The following is a 23,911-nucleotide window of genomic DNA, read 5'->3' on the forward strand; positions in this document are numbered from 1 at the left end:
GAAATCAGTGGTCCACAGCAATGTACGTTAAAAAATAGACATAGCTTAAGTCATTTTTAGACAAATGTGAGTGAAATGATCACTGTTTTATATTGAAGCAGCATTGAAAATGACACAGATGGGACGAAATATGTCAAAGCAATGACCAACTGCACTGACAAGCCACTAAACAAAACAGCCTGAATATTTCTTAAGCAATGATAAGATATTTAAAGACAATATTCTAAATCCTGAATTTAAATGAGTCAAGTGTGTTTTGGTATTGTATTATGTGTGCAGGGTTGAGCAGGGGCACAAGCGGTGCTGATCTGGGAACAGTCCTTAAATCATTCTTGTGCTACTTTACAGGTTCTTCGCTACTTTGACTACGTCTTCACTGGTGTGTTTACTTTTGAGATGCTGATTAAGGTAAAGTACAAGCGTGTGTGTGTCTTTTCTATAAACTTGGTGTATATGAGTTGATAATGTTGATAGTGTTTGTATGGATTTATTCTAGATGGTGGTGCTTGGTTTGGTTTTTCATGAAGGAGCATATTTTCGTGATTTGTGGAATTTTTTGGACTTCATCGTAGTCTCTGGGGCTTTGCTTGCCTTCGGCTTTACGTATGTACCCCTTTAATCCCCTGTCTCTCACTAGACTTTTTGACCTGGATCTATTCCTTTACCCCAGTCTTCTACACTCGTCCTCTCACTTTATTCTTCTTTAAGACAGAATCTTTTTGACAGTTTTTGATAATCCTAATAATAAGAAACATATCCATCCTGAAACCAGAGTGTAAACTGCAGCTCTCTTACACAGTGGCACACATGACAAGAAGTATGTAGACACACCTTCAAATTGGTGGATTGGGATGTTTTAACCACAGTCAATAACTGGTTATAACAACAGCTCAGTTTTAAAGTGCTAGACCACACAAGTTGGAAAAAACAGACACATAATTCCTGAAAATCTGCAGTGCTTATGTTGAGTTAACAAACGTATTTAGTCAGCAGCCTTAGGAATTGGATTTTTATGGCCAAACAGCCACACACACACACATTGGACTGCTATGCACAATTGCACTTGTTTGCTGCAGTAGTGTAAAGCACGCTGGCATTAGACTCCTGATCAGAACAAACACACTGCTTTTCAATGACCGAGCAGAAATTAAAGTATGAAATTAAATTAACTTTTATATTTTAGCATACGACTATGTGTCTCAGTAATCAGGATTAAAGCGTGTCCATGTGTGTTTGTGCGATTATAAGTACTTTAATACAACAGATTGATGTTCATTCTTTTTAACCCTTTTTATATTCATACTGGTGCCTTTGTGCTTCTCTGAACTTTCAACATCTGATCATCTGTCCTGACTCGGCTCTGGTTTCTGCACAGGAGCCTCTATGGGTAAGATTTTTCTTTTTTTATTGAACGGGTACCATCTAGCTCTAGGTTCTCTGATCTCTTTTTACTGTTCTCCTGTCTCTTCCAGCTGCTTTTGTGACCTTTTTCTCTCTACTGTGAGGTGTCTATTCTTCTGACCTCTTTTCTTCTGACCTCTTTTCTGAACTGCTGAAACAGATAGATAGATAGATAGATAGATAGATAGATAGATAGATAGATAGATAGATAGATAGATAGATAGATAGATAGATAGATAGATAGATACTTTATTGAATTCAAAGATTATTAAAATTAAAGCATAATAACATAACACAGCAATAAAGGTACACATTACATATGTGATGGAACTTATGGAACATTACATATATTGGATAATTGTTGCAAATCCAACACCGCAATAAAAAAATCTAAAAACATATGAAATATGACAACATATGAAAAAGCTTCTGCTTGTTCAGGTGAAGTGAATAACACTCATAATCGTATTAATGTCAGTTGTGTAAAGGGTGGGATATATTAGGTAGCACATACAGTCATACAGTTTCTAAAGTTTTGACATACAGTGGTTAGCACCTACCTAAGGTGGTCTAAGAATGAACAACCAGTGAACCGCTGACAGGTTCATGGGTACGAAAGGCACATTGATGGGTGTGCGGAGCTAAGGCTAGCCTGTCTGCTTCACAGAAGAGCTACATGCTTGCTGTAACAAAAAGGTGTCAGGACACAGAGTGCATCTTAGCTTGACATTGTTTTGAGATGGTTGTTTATTCATCAACTTTGCAACATACAGGTCTTAGAAATGATCTGATCTAGAAATCTTGGTGCCAGATCCGAAGGACTTATAGGTCTTATGGAGTCCATACCTTACCAGTTCAGAGCTGTTTGGGCATCATGGGAGGGACCTACACAATATTTCCCAGGTGGATTTAATATTATGGCTAGTGAGTGTTTACTGCATCCAAGTAAGCGTCTTTGAGTATCTTGAAAAGCGCTATATAAATAAAATGTATTATTATTATTATTATTATTATTATAAGCAAAATTACAAAAAAATTAATAGTTCATTTTTAGCGCCATCTAGTGATGAACTGCAACTAATACATAACAACTGACATTACTCAATTTGAGCTTAGTCTTCTAATAGAACATCTAATATTCCGTGTCATTATTTTGTAATTGATTATATTAAGTATTTGAGTATATGTATGAGACTCAAACCGTCTACCCATAATTCCTTTCTGCTTCCTTTTTTTCCAATCTGTCTCTTATATTGATGTTTATTCCTAAGCAAACCTCCTCTGTGTTGTCCTGTTGCTTCTGTGCTTCTTTGTCTTTCTCGTCTGTGTGTGTGTGCGTGTATCTCTAAACCTCTGTCCTGTCTCTGCTCTGGTACCTGAACAGGAGCCAGCCTAGGTAAAGTTTCCTTTGTTCACATTGCACGGCTATCGTCCGTCCCACGGGATTAGCTGCTCTAGCTTTCTTTCTTTTCTTTTCCATCATCTCTACCCACATTTATCTTCCTCTTCCTTGCCTGTGGTGACCATGCTTCCGAGCTTTTTACACACAAACTTACACATATACAGTGGATCTCTGAGCTGACTCAGGAGGGGGTAAATGATTATTGATCAGCCATCGCATTAAGACTCTGAGACTCTCCTCTGGCGATGGTGATGTAGCCTTGACTGTGTGTCATTAAGAATACACATTTTCAGTAGCTAGTAGCCCCTGGTGAAGATTTTCATTCACCAATTTAATTTAAGTTAATTTAGTATGATTTACTTGAAATGCACACATGCAGTGTCCAGTGCTCATGTGCTATCATTAAAATAGTTTATATTTCTATTGCAGAGATGTTATTATAAGTATTCAGTCAACTTGAGTGAAAGAGATGCTATGCATAATCTTAATTTAGCTTATTTACCAATCCTCACTGAAGGATGAAAAAAAAAAAAAGTTGGGACAGCTTGTATTTGTGTTTTCATTCAGATCTCTGAATGAAAGTTCCTAGTGGTTAGAACACTGCACACGAAATATCCTCCCTCTATTAACAAACGCCCTCCCCCCACTTTCCCAAACATCTAATAACAAAGAAAGAAAGAAAGAACGAGAGTTGGCTGGGCATTGCAGCAGAAAATGCCTGTTCATGACAATCTGAATGTCACATGCTAGTGGAATGCTAACAAACAACAACTAATAATGATAAAAATACACACAGCAGTGTTTTTAAATGTAAAAATGTAAGAACCAAATTCACCTGGTGATGCACTATGCTAAAAAGCAGTGTTAGCTTTTAGCTCTAAATGAATTATTTAATGCAATGTTTGTGTTATTTGATCTTCTTTATGCAGGGGTACGAGTGCAGCTAATAATATTGGCAACTTCAAATCTCTGAGAGTGTTACGAGTCCTGAGACCACTAAAGACCATCAAACGTCTCCCTAAACTAAAGGTAAACATGTACACCTGAGTTACAGGTAAACTTACACACCTGAGTTACAGGTAAACTTACACACATGAGTTACAGGTAAACAAACACACCTGAGTTACAGGTAAACATGTACACCTGAGTTACAGGTAAACTTACACACATGAGTTACAGGTAAACTTACACACCTGAGCTACAGGTAAACTAACACACCTGAGTTACAGGTAAACTTACACACCTGAGTTACAGGTAAACATGTACACCTGAGTTACAGGTAAACTTACACACATGAGTTACAGGTAAACTTACACACCTGAGCTACAGGTAAACTAACACACCTGAGTTACAGGTAAACAAACACACCTGAGTTACAGGTAAACATGTACACCTGAGTTACAGGTAAACTTACACACATGAGTTACAGGTAAACTTACACACCTGAGCTACAGGTAAACAAACACACCTGAGTTACAGGTAAACTTACACACATGAGTTACAGGTAAACTTACACACCTGAGCTACAGGTAAACTAACACACCTGAGCTACAGGTAAACTTACACACCTGAGTTACAGGTAAACTAACACACCTGAGCTACAGGTAAACTTACACACCTGAGTTACAGGTAAACTAACACACCTGAGCTACAGGTAAACTTACACACCTGAGCTACAGGTAAACTTACACACCTGAGCTACAGGTAAACAAACACACCTGAGTTACAGGTAAACTTACACACCTGAGCTACAGGTAAACTTACACACCTGAGTTACAGGTAAACTTACACACCTGAGCTACAGGTAAACTAACACACATGAGTTACAGGTAAACTTACACACCTGAGCTACAGGTAAACTTACACACCTGAGTTACAGGTAAACTAACACACACCTGAGCTACAGGTAAACTAACACACCTGAGTTACAGGTAAACTAACACACACCTGAGCTACAGGTAAACTAACACACCTGAGTTACAGGTAAACTAACACACCTGAGCTACAGGTAAACTAACACACATGAGTTACAGGTAAACTTACACACCTGAGTTACAGGTAAACAAACACACCTGAGTTACAGGTAAACTAACACACCTGAGTTACAAGTAAACTTACACACCTGAGCCACAGGTAAACTAACACACACCTGAGCCACAGGTAAACTAACACACACCTGAGTTACAGGTAAACTAACACACCTGAGCTACAGGTAAACTAACACACCTGAGTTACAGGTAAACTTACACACCTGAGCCACAGGTAAACTAACACACACCTGAGTTACAGGTAAACTAACACACCTGAGCTACAGGTAAACTAACACACCTGAGTTACAGGTAAACTTACACACCTGAGCCACAGGTAAACTTACACACCTGAGCCACAGGTAAACTAACACACACCTGAGCCACAGGTAAACTAACACACCTGAGCTACAGGTAAACTAACACACCTGAGCTACAGGTAAACTAACACACCTGAGTTACAGGTAAACTAACACACCTGTATTTAGCTACTAGTAAACTTATTTGTCTGCATTATGGGTAACTTTGCACGTTTGTGTTTAAACACTGTAGTATTTACAGCCATACTAATTAGCACCAGTTAAGTCTTGGACTTTATTTTATTAGAAAGTATTTTTCTTATCCTGTTCTCATTCTGTTTTCTTCTCTCTTTATCTTCTTTTACAGGCTGTATTTGATTGTGTGGTGAATTCTCTGAAGAACGTGTTGAACATCCTCATTGTCTACATGCTCTTCATGTTTATCTTTGCTGTCGTGGCTGTGCAGCTTTTTAAAGGAAGATTTTTCTACTGCACAGATGAATCCAAAGAGTTTCAGCATGACTGCAGGTAAAATAATTCATCTCCTAAATCAGAGAGGCCATGGGGAACAGGACGTGAGCAATTACATGGCTAAAGGTTTTCATTTTCACCTGCTCTGTAGAGAATATTACATTTAATTCTTCAGATGACAAAAGAAATGCATTCATGAGGTAGATATGAGGTAGTTCGTATCAGCCTTAATATGTGTGGAACGTGTGTGTTGTTGATTGTAGGGGTAGTTACCTGGTGTATGAGAAGGATAACGAAGTGAAACCTCAGCACCGGTTCTGGAGGAAGTACGATTTTCACTATGACAATGTGATGTGGGCTCTGCTCACACTCTTCACTGTATCCACAGGAGAGGGATGGCCGCAGTGAGTACCCAAAAACACACGTGTACGCTGAAGCACAAATGAACTGAGTTGTAATTAGGGCATGAAGAATCCAAAATAAATAAACACCAGTATGCATCTGACTGGGAGTAAAATTATGGAGTGGCTTTGTTAAGTTCCTGAGCGGTGGCTTTTGAGAGCCGAAAACGATGCTTCACAGAGCCAAGTAAAGGCAAAAGTACATCAGTTACTAGGTTTGCCAGTTCAGAATACTCTGCTTAGACTGACAGCCAAAACTGTAGATGGCTCATGGATGATATCGCTAGTGGAGTCCTCGGCTTAAACAACTCGGTCATTGTTTTGTCACTCCCTTTAACTGATTTATCTTCACTGTTACCCATATTTTAAAGTTTTGCTACCGGTACATTTTTCAGACTGAGCTGGATAACTTAGACGAATAGTGTGTGTGGTCAGCGAGACTCATCAAATATGCTTTAACTTTATAAGTAAAATAAAATCTGGTAATGTCACACCCCCTTGGACAGGTACTCGCTCCCCACACGTTGAAAACTCCAGATATAGAAGGTGGATCGGCTGTGACTGAGTGAGAGTGCATTCCTCCCCAGAGTTCCTAATGAAACAGATAATGACAATAAAACTGAATAAATAAAAGAATGAATGAATAAATTAACAGTCTTTGGGTTTCCTCTTTCTCTTGTTGTCTGTGTGTCTTTCTGTGTCTTCTTGCAGGGTGCTGAAACATTCTGTGGACTCTACCTTTGAGAATCAGGGTCCCAGTCCAGGCTACAGGATGGAGATGTCCATATTCTACGTGGTGTACTTTGTGGTGTTTCCCTTTTTCTTTGTGAACATCTTTGTCGCTCTGATCATCATCACCTTCCAGGAGCAAGGAGATAAAATGATGGAGGACTACAGCCTTGAGAAAAATGAGGTGTGTGCTCGTCTTCATAGAGTCCGAAAGCATTCTTTCATTCCACAGAGTACCAGACTTTTTTCTTAGACCACTGATCCAGGACCAAGGGTTTTGATTAAAAAAAACAACAACAACAACATCCCGTGAAGAGTAAATGTAGTGTGTGTGCTGGGAACCCATGTTGGTTATCATCTGGAAAAAAAGGTTTATCATGTTCTTTTAATGCGCTTCAGTTGTCTTCCACTTCTGGAAAACATGCAGAAGGTGGATTGGCAGCTCTAAATTCCCTGTTCATGCTGGATTTCTGATCCAGATGAAGCAGGAACTAAAGATAAAAGAAGATGATTAGGGCCCTCCTAAATTCACAGGAAAGTTTGGTTCATTTTATGGACCTCGTGCCGCATTTCATGATAGATTGAAATGATAGAATAAATAGAAGCTACAATACACAGCACAGCCGACCTTAATAGTTGAATGTAAACATATCAGCCAAAGACGAAAGTTCTCACCCCCCTCTGCGTCCCCAGAATTGGTTGGGAGTTTTCCAAGCGCAGTTACCTGAGTCGTGTTTTTAGCTGCTTTAAACTTCGACTAACTTTGCTAACTGAATTGCTGTAGGATTGCAAGTGAAAATCGCTAAACACAAACCTTAAAGTTTGAATTCCACACACAGTAAATTGCATATTACCCAGTAAAGGACTCATTTCATGATCTGTGACGTGATTTTCACGGCCATGAATTAGGTAGGGCCTTAAAGATGATATTCGGCATGACAAACTGTGTGAAGCAATGTGTGAGGATATAGTATTTGTCTGTTTGTGTGTGTGTGTGTGTGTGTTGCAGAGAGCTTGTATTGACTTTGCAATAAATGCAAAGCCCCTGACGCGTCACATGCCCGAGGATAAGCTGAGCTTCCAGTACAAAATGTGGCAGTTCGTGGTTTCACCGCCATTCGAATACAGCATCATGAGTCTGATCGCCCTCAACACCATTGTTCTCATGATGAAGGTACACACACTCGCTCATACAGCACGCTGGGGTTTTAGATACAGCTGTGATAAAGGTCCTGTGTTTTGGTCCTGCAATTATTTAGATGTTATTAAATTAAAATAATAAAAATAAACTTAAAGTAAGAATGTGTGTGTGTGTGTGTGTGTGTGTGTGTGTGTTCAGTATCATGGAGCTTCAGAGATGTACGACAAAGTGCTGAAGAACCTGAACATCGTGTTCACCATTCTCTTTTTCATGGAATGCATTCTAAAAATGATTGCTTTTGGTGTCCGTGTGAGTATCTCTCTCTCTCTCTCTCTCTCTCTCTCTCTCTCTCTCTCTCTCTCTCTCTCTCTCTCTCTCACACACACACACACACACACACACACACACACCTTCCACAGCTCTCTTGAGGCTTAGTCTGTGGTTATTAATGCACAGCCCATAGTTCTTGTTAAGACTTGTGAGATTGTACAAAGCATGACTTCCTGACACGTGCTTCTATCCAGATGTTTCCATAGTAACAGACGTGTGCTCAGCATTAGCGCAGGGTTTAATGGTTTATTATGTATTTTGTGTCTTTCCTGTAATTATCGATTCCCGTTCCCGTTGTCTTGACTTCCCGCAGAATTATTTCCGAGATGCGTGGAACATTTTCGACTTCGTCTCCATCTTAGGAAGCATAACAGACATCCTAGTGACAGAGCTGTGGGTGAGTGAGAAGTGGTAAACGTCCTCATCGTCTTAACATTAGAATGATACTTCTGCATTTTCTCATCGCCTGTGTGATTGGGTGGCATTACTGATTTTTTGCTGATATTTTAGACTGTATTCACATTACAAGCTCGACGTGACCCAAATATAATATTCAGCCCAAAACTGACCTGGTTTCAGAGCTGTGTGGCTTAAAAAAAGAAGACGTGGCATCTGTGCTCTTAATGTACAGTAAATAAAACTCTGAACTCCCCCGTTCTAATCTCAGCTCTGGTACCAGTCAGCTGGGCACCCTCTTACGGGCACAATTGGCAGTGGACAGCAGACAAGAATTGGCCATCAAGTCTGCCGGGTGGAAAAGCCTGGACTAGTAAGGCACCTGTGCAGAAGTGTAGAACCATGGAAAACGTTGTGTGTCTCTCCTTAAAAACTTCTTCTCAGAAGGGGCAACAATTTGAAGCACTAGCCAACCAACAAGAGCATCTCAGACTTTCTCAGAAGTTCAAATCCCAAGTGGTTTGAATCCCAGGCTATGGACCTGGCCGGACATCCAACAGGCACAATTGGCTGTGCCTGAGGGAGGGAGAAAGGGTTTCATTGTCGCTGTACAGTGGTGCCCTCTGCTGTCTGGTAATGCCACTTGTACTACTGGTGTGTTATTCATGAAACTCATGGTGTGCATGGTACAGTTGTCTGTGAGACTCCAGCACCAGCAAGTGAAAAGTGCCAGTGTGTCAGTGGGGGCATTCCTTGGCAATTGGCATTTGGGGAATGATCAGGTTGGCAGAAGGCTTTAGACAAACAATGTAAATGTCATATTAGATGAAAACACCAGCTTACATTCAAGTGTAACTGGTTACATCTAAAACCATGCATGACTAATGAGTCCTTCTACTGGAACAGCCAATCAATGATCAGTGATTGTGTATCTGTGTGGAATTAATCAGCCTGAACATGTAATGACTTTTCTTCCTGTTCTTTTCACATGCTTTCTTTAATCTACCACTATCTCGACGTCACTGCTCCGATAAACCTAACCAATCAATACACGCAAACTATAAAATGCACTGTGACCTTCACACCCCTCCATGGTGTCATCATCGTCTGATCATACCAAACCAATCGGTGTCGTTCTCACTGTTTAACACACCCCATCTCTCCATTAGAATCCGGTTGGTTTGAAATTCTCTTGTAATGCATCCATTACCCAAAATTCATCTTTCCACACCTCTTCCCTCTACTTGCTCCTGAGCATGTGCTTCCTGTATGATGACCTCTTAAACCTGGTGTGACTAAAGCGACTGCAAATGATCATGCCTACACACAAACACACACACAAACACATGAAGACCACCACTACCACCCCAATCAGCCCCAAGAGCTTTGTGGAAACTTGATTATTAGTTTATTTGCTTAATCTGCTGAGTTACTCATAGAAAACAAAAAAAAAAGGAAGACTCGTGAGGGCAGTGCGACTTGAGGTCCTGTTCACATCAGAATTGTCTAGTCTCCTCTTATTCTGAGTAGAGTGTTAATCATCTTGCTCGGGACAGGAATCATTTCTTTGTTTAGCATATGCACACATACGTTGCGATATTTAAGTAGTTTAGTGTTTAAATAACATTAATTTAATTCAGTATGGCCCCAAAACACAAAATGTAGTGAAGCTGGGAATTTAATTGAGCTAAAATATGTAGCCAAAAGCTACATAAAATTAATAAAACTTGATACAGACAGAAAAAAGTCATATGCTTGCGGTTGCTCAAATGTTGTAACACCGTAACGTGGCTGTTCTAGTTCTATTCTATTATTTTATTATTATCTTTTATTATTGTGCCTGAGTGTACCACTGTACATTATAATATCAGTATCACTTTAGCATGTAGCTTTAAGCGTTTATCACTTAAGTAGACAGAGCTTTAAGTAGCTTTAAGTAGAACTATTTTAGGTATCAAATAAGTATTTTCATACTTAATAGATCTTTATCAAGATTTATTTCTGATGCTGGGGCACCATGGCGGCTATAAAAGATAAATAATTGTAAAAGTGTTTGTTAGCATAGCATATTGTAGTGGGCAATAGAGGCAATAATTAAAGCAAGTGCAGTTCTGTGCTTATTAACAGCTCTTCCATTTTTCTGCTTTACTGACATTTAAATGAGCATCAGAGTCCTCAGGTTCATGCACTTAGACTTAAAGAAAAGGAAGCTGCAAAACTAGAGCCCGGGGTTAAAAATTTCTTTTATTGCGGGTACTGATTCAAATTGTTTTTAATACTTATTGGTATTGGTCTCCCAGTTGATACAAACGTAACTGGTTATTTTTAGGGATTCATAACACACACACACACACACACACACACACACACACACACACACACACACACACAGGCAAAGTTGTCATCATGTCACTGCTTAATTGCCATGCACTTTGGAACAAAAGTTGCATGATGGCTGTCTGTCCTCTCTGTACGTTTTCCTCTACCTCTCTCACTCTCTCCCCCTTTCAAACACACACACACACACACACACACACACACACACACACACACACACACACACACACACACACACACACACACCCTCTCTCTCTCTGAGACTCTGAGGTCTCCTATCTGGAAAGTGCTGCTCAATAATTGCTTTTTATGGATGTGCACTATGCATACTTTATATAAAGTACACAGTTCTTATACTTGAGTAAAAGTTATGATACTCTTTGATTACTTAAGTTGAAGCCTGTTAGTTTCCCAAGCAAATGTATTGTGTATTGTGGCGATGGCAGGGAAGAATGAGACATTTCTGCTCTTTTTAAACTTAGGAGGCAACTCTCTTTATTCAGTCGCTTCTGAATAAGTACAGAACACAAAGTAGAGGCTACGTCCGAATACACAGTCCACTCCTACTATATTAATCTAGCACAGAACGGATTCACCACATAAAACATAAAATATATCCTTAAAACGGTAACTTAGTAAACACATCAAAACATAATAACTATGTACATACAAGTAAAAACGCCATTCTAACCACAAAACCCACTTTCTACCTCCTAAAAATGCTTCGGCCGACTCAGGAAACCATCAACACCCCCCACCTATTATAATGGCGAACTGGCCAGTCGCCACAGTATTATATATTGTATTTAAGCATTTATTTTCAAAAAATAGCAGGACTTCATCATAGAGAAAAACTGTTTATTGTCTTGTGTTTATTTAAAATCTGTAGGATTTTGAATAGTTTGAAAAAATAAATAAATCACTGCCTCACTTTGTGATAATACTTTTTTATAAAGACAAACACTGCTTTTCAACTCATCTATTAAATATAAATCAATCATTTTGGTCTTGTCTGTATTAAAGTTGAGCTGCCAGCATTTTTTCATGTTTGAGTCTTTTTAAACAGACTACAGAATACAGATGTGGTTAAAAAATGTATCTCTTTATGACCGTAATAACTAATAATCATCATTCTGTCTTGATAGGCTAACTAAGCTTGTAGTTTTGCTTTTACATTTGTGGCATCTAGCAAATGCTTTTCCAATTTTAATAAAAGTAAATGAAGTAAATACCATTGTTAAACCCACAAATGATTTGTAGTGCCTGTAGCTGACTGTATGTGTGTATACGTGTCTAAGCCCTACACATTCTTGAGCAGCATGATTCTCTCTTTTCTTAAGCTTCCCCTGTATACATGAGTGATTGTGTGTGTGTAGAAATGTGTGTGTGCACTCCTTTCCCTGCCTGTTCCACTTATCAGTGCATTTTGTCTTCTATGCTGTAACGTGATAGGATGATAAAGCGTTATTTTTCTTTGTTTTTTTTAAATAAATCTATCTCCTTATCCTCTTCATTCTGAACGATGTTTATGCTAATATTTCTACCTACCTCAATTTTATTGTTCGTTTTTATTCAGAATAACATCATCAATGTCAGGTTTCTTCGTCTGTTCCGAGCTGCCCGTTTAATTAAGCTGTTGCGTCAGGGAGAGACAATCAGAATTCTTCTCTGGACCTTCGTCCAGTCCTTCAAGGTACGTACCACACCAGGCGTCCGGTTTTGTATGCTGCATGCCGTGATCTAGTTTTCCATTGGGACACAGTACAAACAGGATGAGGCCCTGCAATGGATTGTAATCGTGTGTGGGGTCTGGGGTGTGTTACTACATTGCGCCCAGTGATTCCAGGGAAGCTGCATGAAATAAAATGAAATAAATAGCCAAGCTCATATTCAGCATTTCCAAGGACTTTCTACAGATGTTGAATCCAGGCATGACACCCGGCTTTCCACATGTAGTTAAGCATCACAAAGGATCTAAACCCTAGATTGGTGTGCAGAAGTTCATAACCCCCTTACACACAGAGCAATCACTGCGGGTGTATTGTGTGGGTTTAATCGCTGTGTGTTTCTCCTCAGGCTCTGCCGTACGTTTGCTTACTTATCGCCATCCTCTTCTTCATTTATGCCATCATTGGCATGCAGGTAAATCACACCAGACACACACAAACTGATGAAATCTGTACAATACAGTAACAGATATTTTAACAGTCATATTTTGTCTGTGTTTATTGTGTCTGTAGCTATTTGGGAATTTAGCAATAGATGAAAGAGAGGACGCAGATAGTGCCATCACTGAACACAACAACTTCAGAACCTTCTTTATGGCACTGATGCTTCTCTTCAGGTAATTACTCTTGTTCATAAATGGATAAATATCAGCAATATTAGCTGTGTGTTTGTGTATTGTTTGTACTAACCGTCTTGTACTGTGTATGTTTATTAGGAGCGCGACAGGGGAGGCGTGGCATGAAATCATGTTGTCATGTTTGGGCGGGATGCGATGTGACAGTGCCGCCAAAAGCACCCATGCTGATGAGTGCGGCAGCAACTTTGCCTACGTATACTTCGTCTCCTTTATCTTCCTTTGTTCATTCCTGGTAAGTGTCTTGTTCTTATTTCTTTATTCATCTTAAATCCTTAAATCATCTGTTTATTAATAATCCTTTATCTTGATTTTATTTAAGATAAACCCACATGTGCTTTATTTAATGGCTTGTTTCCGATTGTTGAGATTCTTTCACCATCAAGCAAGATTTCCAGGCTTCTGTACAGGAGAGATGTCGCTGCTCCGAATTAGACATGTGGACAAAAAAGAACAGAGGACTGGTTCCTTATTGCACTGGTTCCTTTACATTTATTGCAAAGTAATGCTTGCTTGACTGTGGACAGCATAGCCTGTGTTCTAGATGCTTCTAATTCATAGCAGACTTTAATGGTTTAGGGTTACAACTGACCATCCTGACAAATTTGCTCTCAGCATAGGGGGACAGTTTAGATGTTCTTCTAATTACTGGATGGGTTCAGTTAAACTAGCCATATCTGTATCAGCTGTGGTCATATTTACTTACAAACAAATAATATGTTACCATTGTTGTGGAGAAATAAACTCAGATGATCAAAGAATCAGAGATTTTGTTAACACAATTGTGGGTTCTTACAGCAGTGTATTAGCTGAAGAACAAAGAACAGAACTGTGGGCCTCCCGTTATACTGCTCCAGTCACGTTATCATTTCAGCACTTCCTTTAAAGCTCGGGTGTAAAACATTCTATGGTAACTGTTGTTACTTCTCTGCTTACAACATCTTGCAACGGCTTACTGACAGACATGTTGCTTATGTCTGTACTTTCCACTCCAGCCACGTTTCCTCAAGCAACAATATGACTACGAGGATTTAATCCACAATCAGCATAATGCTAAAATATAGCATTAAATCTAACCTTTTCACCACACTATAAAGTAAAATGACAATATACACCATTCTACACAAGGACATTATTAATCTATGTTGCTGGATGTGCATTTTTGAGCCAGGTTTTAATGGGGGAATGGATTTTTAATGGGGGAATTGGAAATAAAACCTGAAAAAACGTGTGTTTGCATGTATTACAGATGCTGAATTTGTTTGTTGCTGTGATCATGGATAATTTTGAATATTTGACTCGTGACTCGTCCATTCTCGGCCCCCACCATCTCGACGAATATGTTAGAATCTGGGCGGAGTATGACCCGGCAGCATGGTGAGTCACACACCAACGACTCTTTTTCTTTTACCAAACACACACTAGTCTTCAGCGTAGGCCAAACATACAGTGATGATTATTCATAGTCTTCTTTGTAAGCTACAATTTATAACTAAATAATTATTTATTTCTTTAATCCCAATTAGAAGTGTTAGCATGATGGTGACTGTATAAAGAAATAAATGCAATGACAATGACATGAGAAAACAATAAGAAAAGACTGAGCCTGAAGGGTATAGACGGGACGTGTGCATGGTACGCTCCGACTTCATGATGACATCATGTCCTCTGTTGGAGGTTCAAGTCTGCATGGCTTCAGTTGTGCCCCCAACTGCATACACAACTCCACAAAATACACGTCATGTATTTTGTTCTGTCGACCTGCTCTCTGTGATGCTGTATGCAGGCTAAACGAAGTCATTGCTACAATGACGGTCAGATTGCTCCAGTGTTTCTGCAGAGCTGAAGTCCTGTTTTCAGTGATGAACACTGCCTGTACATGCTCCAAGTGTGTGTGTTGTGATGAACAAAAAATGTTTCTCAACAGCGAGTCTTTACAGCGAGTTTTAACTGAATGGGTCTCATTTTTTGCTGATACAATATCCTGATATATACTGATTAACGGCAGAAATGTCTAGGACCGTGGAATGCATGCAAATGTGAAGATCATAGCAGTTAGCGGATTAAACATATTAACATGGAAGCTCAGCTACAGATCAGAAAAGGCTACAGAGTATTGTTAGGTGTGCTTATTGATCCAATATTAATGATCTAAAAAGTTATTGATAGGGAGGCACTGCGTTTGGTAATCGGGTAGAGCCAGAGGTCAGGGGCCGCAATTCCTGCCACAATTCCCAATCAAATGTGTTCGGCAACGGTTCCAGGGGAGCAGTGGAACTGTTTCTAACTTCATGTTACACACTTTGGTTACATTCATGACAGGACTGGTTACACAAGGTTCATCAGTTCAATTTTGTATCTCTAATTCACCTCACTTGCACGTCTTTGGACTGTGGGAGGAAACCGGAGCTCCCGGAGGAAACCCACGCAGACATGCAAACTCCACACAGAAAGGACCCACACCGCTCCACCTGGGAATCGCCTCACTGCAGGACCTTCTTCTTCCGAGCCACCGGTTGTGCCACCCACCAAGCCACTCGGATTACCTTTAATAGAGTAAATGCCACTCTCCCTTTAGACTGGCGGAAATAGACGCTTGAGTGGTGCAGTGGTCTAATTCCGAAGCTTTTAAGTTTGAATAACAGCTGTGCTACTAACCAGCCAGGCAACCACACAGACATGATTGGCTGTGTCTGAAGGACGGGATGGTCGAAAAGGTTCCTTATTGCTGCTGGACTTGTGACATCTGCTGTCTAGTTGAGGCATCTACACAAGGGATGAATACCTTACAGATGGTAGTGTGAGACTATTTAGCATGTCTGCATGCTATACTCTCTGTAAGGTATAATGAAGTGGCTGGTGGGGAATTGGATATGACTAGATTGAGAAAGGAATTTCATAGGTTTAAGAGGCTAGTATCTCCTACAATTGAACAGTTGTAGTTCTCAGTGATTCCGCTTAATTCCATGTTGTGTAAAATCCCACAAAGCCTACACACACTTAGTTTAGAACATGAATACTGCCGATTAGCTGCGAATTGATGTTTGAATTTCATTTGAAACCTGTTTGAACTGATAGCTGAAAAATTTGAGCACTTCAGAAGACTCAGGTGAGGACTGTATGTTCTAGTGCTTCTAAAAACGAAACACACAGACACCATCCGGACCGTAAAGTGATGCTCCGAAACGTACCTGACGAAGATGTGCGTGCTTTTCCACTGTTTTTTTCTTACTCTCTGTCCTTCTCTCTAACCTGCGTGTGTTTTTCTTGCAGCGGCCGTATTCATTATAAGGATATGTACAGTTTATTGCGGGTTATCGACCCCCCGCTTGGATTAGGAAAGAAATGTCCTCATAGGGTCGCCTGCAAGGTTCGGACGCCCCAAACCAAAAACTTCAGCACTGCTCGCCATGGAGACTGGAATGAACATTGCTTTCTTCTTTCTTTCGTTTGACTTCTTTTACCTCTCCTTCACAGTTTTCCTTTCTCTTTTTTCACCATCTCTATGCATTCTGATATGACAACGAGAATGTGCGGGACAATGCAGACGAGTCACCACACAGCGACTCGTGCAGCTAACCCACGGCGCCCGCGAGCCTGCCGCGACCTCGCCACGGGCCCCGCGTTACCTCAAGGCCCGAGTTCATGGCGGGTTCACGGAGGTCGCCGCAGCCTCACGGGGGTCGAGGGGTTTGCTGTCGGAGCCGCAGCTTGTGCTGGAATGATCATGAGCAATGAAGACGCATGTGAAACGCACTGCAACACAACCAACCGGACGAAAAAGATAAAAAAAAACAAAAAAAACAGCCATGTTGTTGTGTGTTTCTGCTTGCCGTGGATCGATGCCTTGCGTGCATTGTTCTTGTTTCTCTTTGGGGAGGGGGGTGGGGGGGACTGAAACTGCATTGACGAGATTATTTATATTTCCAGCACTGTGAGGTCAGTGCTGCTTTTCTCTGTTTAAAGCTGCGCTGCTGTTCTATGCGAACATGTGACAAAATCATAGAACATTTCCTTTTTTTTTTTGTTAGGATTTTAAACCCAACACGCCCTCCCCTCCTTGTGCACACACATACATAGTCAATGCAAAGCAAAAAACCCTTGAGCACTTTTCACCCCATGACCAAACCGATAACCTGTGTGTCTTTTTCTTTCTTTTCCGTTTTGTGACCTACCCCATGGTGTTCTGACCCATCCTGTTGGTTTGATTTGTTTTTTAACATTTTGTTTTGGGTTTGTGTTGTGCGTGTGCAGTGGCAGGATCAGTTTCAGTGATATGTATGTGATGCTGCGCCACATGTGCCCTCCGCTGGGCCTTGGAAAGCGATGCCCTGCTCGCGTGGCGTACAAGGTTAGAGCTCCTAGTGGCGCTGTGTTTTGTGGAAGTGTTAGCCAGCCCTCACAAACATTCACACATCCATTGGAGAGAGGGACCAGAGAAAGTCTTCAGTCCTTCCGTACTGTTGTCAGTTACACACCACACACACACTTCTGCAACAGCAGTGATTCTGCCATGATGTTTAGTTTGACAGTAAGCATATTCGCTATACATTATACATAAAATAAAAGACATTGTTCAAGCCAAAGTGCTGCAGAAGTGCGAGTACACGGTGTGTTTGTGCGTGTCCACAGAAGGACTGTTGTGTGTTTTGTGCTCTTCGTCTCACCCTCCAGTGGATGCTCAACAAGCGTTCCACAAGCAAACATATGCACACGCCTGCTGAAAAAAATCTCACCAACTATAATCTCCTAATAGTAATCAGTCTGATGGTTTCCATCAAACACTGTCCCATCAGGACCTTAATGGTTTCCAAGGATCCACTCATTTTTCAGTCTCAGATCCATCATATCCACTACGCTAATTATTTCACAGTGTTTATCAAGCTCAGGGGTTTTCAAACTGCAGCCCACACTTCAATACTATAGGCCGATTGTTGCTATACATTATTGTGACTGTGTAGCACCGCTGAGGATGAAACCCCGGGTCTCGGTGGTAGTGGGCAATTTGCAAACAAAGAAATCCTGTGTTTTGATGCATGGCTTTTCCAGTGCATAGTCTAATTTGAACTTGTTCCCCTCTTGTTTAAAACCTTTGGCAGTTGTTATAGCCACTAGTCTCAACAAAACTTAATCTGCCTGTTTAGTCATTCAGTAAATCCTGACCAGATTCCCAGTCTCCACTGCTGTAAAGCATCCCCATAACATAATCTGACCTCAACATATTACACTGAGTACATTGTTTCGGTGCCCCACCATCCTGACAAAATGCACCAGTTTTGAGAGAAGGTGCTGCAAAAAGCAAAATTAGACCTTAAGATGCTGGTGGGACAGATGATATCACCACTAACAGACAGCTAATGACCACAGTCTCATCAGAAGAGACTCTAATACACCTTTGTATTCTATTAAAGCATCAAATGTCTTTCATTTCAACCACATCCAGATCCAGTCATTTACTTTGTAATATCCACACAAGATAAACCTGCCATTACATAACCATCAGGGAGCAGTCGAAACCTGGAATGGTTTCTATGATTTTTTTCAGCATAAACACATACACATACATAACATAAACACAGAGGTCTAAAATTCTGAAATATTGAGCTGCCTTTAGTACGTAGGGATAAAATAATTCCATGTACATATGAGTTTTTCAGTCGAGGTTTTGTCTCATTGTGTGTTTCCCTTAAACACTTTATTTATATGCTTTATTTATGAACAATTATTTGATTTGCTTTATCTGTCTGTTTACCTGTCAATGCAGTTGCGAGCCGTTTCCGTTCCCCTCGCTCCTTCTCCATCTTTTATTACCTCTATTTCTTTATTTGTTTGTTCTGCTCTTATTTTTTATGCGGGACATGATCACGCTATTCCACCAGCATCTCCAATTGTCATAAGTGTACCTTCAATCTCTTCCATCTTTTCTTCTCTTTCTGTCTCTTTTACTCTTTCTTTTTGTGTCTTTCTGCTGTAAAGGAATAATATGATTGTAGCAATTCAGGAATTCGAGGGATAGTGAGGAAGCTGGATGTGTTTGGCCTCTCGTGTGTTCAACTGTAGTGTGTTCTCCAACTGTCCTTTTTTGTAAAATAGACAAATCTTATATAAGGTTATATAAAAATGCCTTATTTTATTAGAGTGAGCATTAATATTTTTGCCCACAGTGTCAGTTAGTTATTAGAAAAAAAACTCACATTTTGAAAGCACTCTCTAGAATAAATAAGAATCAACAAAGCAGTGCAAGGGAGACTGGGAAATGTAGTCGGTGATACTTGTAGTGTCTGTAATTGTGTGAAGTGAAAAGTGAAGTTGTAGCCTAGTGGTTAAGGTACTGGACTAGTCTTCGAAAGGTCTCTGGTTCAAACCCCACCACTGACAGGTTGCCACTGTTGGGCCCTTTAGCAAGACCCTTAATCCTCAATTGCTTAGAAAATATGTACTGTAAGTCACTTTGGATCAAATGCTAAATGCTGAAAATGTAAATGTAAATTTCATGTTGGATTTATTTTTTAGATATTTACAGGCTTAACAGTTGGTCACAACATTTTAGTTTAGAATGAATTGAGCTGTTTGGTCTTTCTGCAGCTGACTGTAGGTGCACTACGGTGAATCTGCATTAAATCATTGTTCAGTTTGGCACCTCACTATTTTTTCTTCTTTTCCTTTCCGTCTTTATTTCTCTCTTGCTCTTTTCTGATCCCTCCAGCTGCCCTGTGCTAAGCATTCCCACCCATCTCCTCCTTTTTTTGGTTAATCTGTGGAAACATCTCATGGCCTTCCAGTCTGGAGTGAACTAACCAACTCTAACACACTTCCTCGTCCTCTCTAACACGCTAACTCTCTAGGGAATGTCACTCCTAACTGAATTTAGATAGAACGCACCTGTCCTGCATCCAGAGATCAGTAAAAAAAGTTTATCCGGAAATAAACATGCCCAACGCCAACTCATATAGACAAACAGCTTCCATAAAGATAACCAGCAATAATAAAGATGAAGTGATAAATGGTGCTCTCTGTGCGGCTGCCTGTGCTGTGTGGTTGGGAGGGAGGGCTGTGCATGCGCATGCTGCATGTGCAGGGTCACGCAGGGTTCACGACGGATCGTGGGGTCACGGCGGGGTCGCTGCATGAGTCGGTGCATGGTGCGTGCTGGAGCTGCAGCTTGAGGCTGGAATCATCATAAGCACCAAAATCCTGTAGAACGCACACAGCTACATACACGCTCATACTAACGCTGTGCCATGCGCTTCTGTAAATTAACGGCCGGCGCTCACGTTTCAAGCTAAATTTAACGAATGGAAACCGGGGTCAGAAAAGCAGCAGCCGGTCGGATAAGCTGTCTTTAAGACGCAGTTTCATTCGTTAGGTTTAAATGTTGCGGATGTAACTGACACCTCTGACCTGTAGGGGGAGCTCTGAGCATCAGCCCAGGCTGAGTTACATGAACTCATGATCGATATGTACATTTATGCATTTAATATTTGAGCCAGTGACTGAACATCTGGAATGATCCTGATTTGATCTGTGAGATCTTGTGGCCCAAAGGTCTGGGTTTCTACCGAGGAGTTGGCATGGTTTCAAAACATTAGTAGACAAATGATACTGTCAAATTCTTAGTACCACAGTAAAATGGCACTAATTGCAATCTTTTAATTAGAGATCATATTAATGAAGCTACATTAACTGTGAAATTGTTATTGAATGAAACAGGTAGCACATTTACATGAGTGTTTAGTTGATCTAAATTTGATTTGCCATTTGAAGTTACTCCCACCACTAGGTGCAACTGGGATTCATGGGCTGCTTAGTAGCATGAAGAAAGAAAAGTATATTTATAAAAATATAGAAAATATATAGATTTTTACCAGGAAAATGGGTTTTCACAGTGAACATCCTGAGGTACATTAGAGCGTAATATTGATACCAAAATCTATTTTGTATGTGACCTATGCGAGTAGCAGTTAGCTCCCGCCTCTTAGCAAACTTCTCACCTGGTTTCTCGGCTGTCTAGTTCACCCGAGAATGGCATTGCACTTGTAATCTTGCATGCTAGCCGGCACGTTAAGTTTCTAAAGGCTTTCAAAAGTATGCAACAGTGTGTCTCGTTGCATACTGCGTTCTATAGTCTGGTTGTTGGGTAAAATATTGAGGTGTCCATAAACTTTTGGTAACTTGTCCTTCTTCTCTGACCTCTGTGTTACAACAGAAGTGCTTATTTCACCCTCTGATTGTTAACAACCCCAACACTTTTAACCAGCAACTTGGTTCTGCTTGTAAATAATTCTGTTTGGTCTCTGCTATCATTAAAATTTTGAATTAAGGCTCACATTCTCACATACACCTGTTATCTCCATCTATTTAAACTCCCTCCTTCATACAATAAACTGAAAGCTTATACTGGAAACTCATTACAGCAAATGACACTGGAGTAGAGGATCTGAACACCAAGATTTCTTTAAGATTTCTTTAAGATCCCTTGCTGTTCTAACACTGGTCTAGTCTATAGGGTACTAGCAACACTCCCTAGGTAGTGCACTAATTACTGACATACTGTTTAGTACAGTTGCATGTAAATTTGGATGCTGCCAGAATGATGAATGATGACATTTCAAGCACAGCATTTAAAGCCAGTCTTTTAATATGCAATGTCAGGTGGATACAGAAGCGTTTTATTGTCTATATTCAGGGATGTTTCTATATTCTGATGTTTTTGATTAACCTAAAAAGGTCAGATAATAACTAAAGTACTAATATATAAAAGACAGACACAGCTGGGCCATAACAAGCTCACAGATTCCAGTAAGACATGCCATTTTCTCTGTGGAGTCGATCTAAAGAATCAAACAAAGAAATCAAATAAGCAGATGTAGAAGATTTATTTTTAAAACATTTTTTTTAAATTCAACAAATGCAAAAGATGAGCTCCCTCTACTTATCATCTGTAAAATAAATGGTTTCTTTAATTTGAATGGCATGTTTCTTAAAAACAACTACACATTTTAAACCTCCCCGATTGGCTCCACAGAGACTGTTGCGTATGGATTTGCCCGTTGCCGATGACAACACGGTGCATTTTAACTCCACGCTTATGGCATTAATTCGTACCGCACTCGACATCAAGATCGCCAAAGGTATGAAACCTTACCAACATCACTATATAACACTAGTTAGAATTACCTTTATCTATATGTATGTGTGTGTGTGTCTGTGGGGTTTTAGGTGGAGCAGATAAACACCAGATGGACGCAGAGTTGCGTAAGGAGATGATCGCCATTTGGCCCAACCTGTCCCAGAAGCAGCTTGATCTGCTGGTCACGCCACACAAGTGTAAGTTACACAGCAGGTTTGTACAAAATCGACCAGTCAAATCACAGCTCATCAGAGAAGCTTCTGTCAGCTCAGCACCCTCTGATGAGGCAAAACTCACTTAAGCTTTCATCTACTTCTGTCTGTCATCTTTAGTAAATTACCATGATACATGAAAGTGGATAAACCTCGGAAGCCCCTTGAGGTTTCACCACAGAATCAGGAGTCTTGTGTGGAACAGTTATGTGGCTGATCCTTCACCCATTGACCGCTTGCATCACAGGTTTCACTGGTTCCAGACCAGCAAGATTATGGAGCCAGAATGGCACCAACTTCTTTTAAGGTTGTGAACCTGTGATTTTGTGGTGTAAAAGCGCTAAACTGTTCGGGATTGAAAAAGTGCTAATATGGACACATGATCCAGCAGCTTGTTTTTCTCTTTTTTCTATTGATTTATGCATCTTTCTCCCACTTTTCTCCTGATTTAGCGTAGTCAATTTGTCTTTCGCTGACAGCCGACTCTGTGGCCAATTTGTGTCTGCTGCAGGCAATGCCAATTACCCGCTAGATGGCACCCAGCCGACCAATAGCAGAGCCGAGATCGAACCGGGGTGTTCAAAATCTCAGTGCTGGTGTGCTAGCGGAATATCTCACTGTGCCACCTGGGTGCAAGCCTGTTAAAATTTATTATTATTATTACAATTATTATTATTTTTCTCTGTGACCCATTTTTTTGGCTCGTGACCCTGCTGTAGCTGCTACATTGAGTTGTTTTTGGTTACATAGCAGCCAGATTTTTCTTTCTTTCTCTTTGCTTCTGTCTGTCATTGCCTGTTATCAGAGGGTGCTTCACTATAGATAATTCTCTATAGACGTCTTTTCACTCCAGTAAAATATGATCCATATCTGACTTTAGAGTCGTTCTGTTGAAAAAAAAACCAGTACTCTCGGGTGGCGCAGTGTTCTAACACACCACAGTTGGATATTTTTGAAGAAGGAAAGGTTGTATAGCCTTTTTTTTGTATAGGACTGCTTTGGGCCCTTGATAAGTCAGAGGGGACGTGTGGTGATCCGGCTATTCTAGATCACTAAATCAGGGGTGATGCAAGTGGCAGCAGATTCACAATCAGAAAATGACTAGATTGGGGAATTAAGAGGGAAACACTGAGCGTTTCCGGTTCCACAGAGAAACACTGGGAACTACCCCCCTAGCCCCCAAAAAACGGCCGATAGCACCACTGAGCTTCAAACCCCAGAGCTCAAATATTTAACTGCTGCACCACCCACCACATTCTGGGTGTATTTTTTT

The 23,911-nt window shown here is 40.4% G+C and overlaps 1 protein-coding gene across 1 annotated transcript in view; it reads left to right on the plus strand.

Annotated features, from left to right (window-relative positions):
- The window catches only part of cacna1ab (calcium channel, voltage-dependent, P/Q type, alpha 1A subunit, b), an 83,645-nt gene that overhangs the window by 52,386 nt on the left and 7,348 nt on the right, over nucleotides 1–23,911 (plus strand). Inside the window, exons 26-42 of the mRNA XM_062989530.1 lie at nucleotides 349–408; nucleotides 497–603; nucleotides 3,733–3,832; nucleotides 5,497–5,657; nucleotides 5,864–6,004; nucleotides 6,713–6,914; nucleotides 7,740–7,904; nucleotides 8,070–8,180; nucleotides 8,515–8,598; nucleotides 12,511–12,627; nucleotides 13,011–13,076; nucleotides 13,175–13,278; nucleotides 13,378–13,531; nucleotides 14,546–14,673; nucleotides 17,551–17,647; nucleotides 22,322–22,427; nucleotides 22,516–22,623. Coding sequence (XP_062845600.1) covers nucleotides 349–408; nucleotides 497–603; nucleotides 3,733–3,832; nucleotides 5,497–5,657; nucleotides 5,864–6,004; nucleotides 6,713–6,914; nucleotides 7,740–7,904; nucleotides 8,070–8,180; nucleotides 8,515–8,598; nucleotides 12,511–12,627; nucleotides 13,011–13,076; nucleotides 13,175–13,278; nucleotides 13,378–13,531; nucleotides 14,546–14,673; nucleotides 17,551–17,647; nucleotides 22,322–22,427; nucleotides 22,516–22,623 — 2,011 coding nt within the window. The remainder of the gene's footprint in view (nucleotides 1–348; nucleotides 409–496; nucleotides 604–3,732; nucleotides 3,833–5,496; nucleotides 5,658–5,863; nucleotides 6,005–6,712; nucleotides 6,915–7,739; nucleotides 7,905–8,069; nucleotides 8,181–8,514; nucleotides 8,599–12,510; nucleotides 12,628–13,010; nucleotides 13,077–13,174; nucleotides 13,279–13,377; nucleotides 13,532–14,545; nucleotides 14,674–17,550; nucleotides 17,648–22,321; nucleotides 22,428–22,515; nucleotides 22,624–23,911) is intronic.

This window comes from Trichomycterus rosablanca, chromosome 27 (assembly GCF_030014385.1).
Source record: "Trichomycterus rosablanca isolate fTriRos1 chromosome 27, fTriRos1.hap1, whole genome shotgun sequence".
Lineage (NCBI taxonomy): Eukaryota > Metazoa > Chordata > Actinopteri > Siluriformes > Trichomycteridae > Trichomycterus > Trichomycterus rosablanca.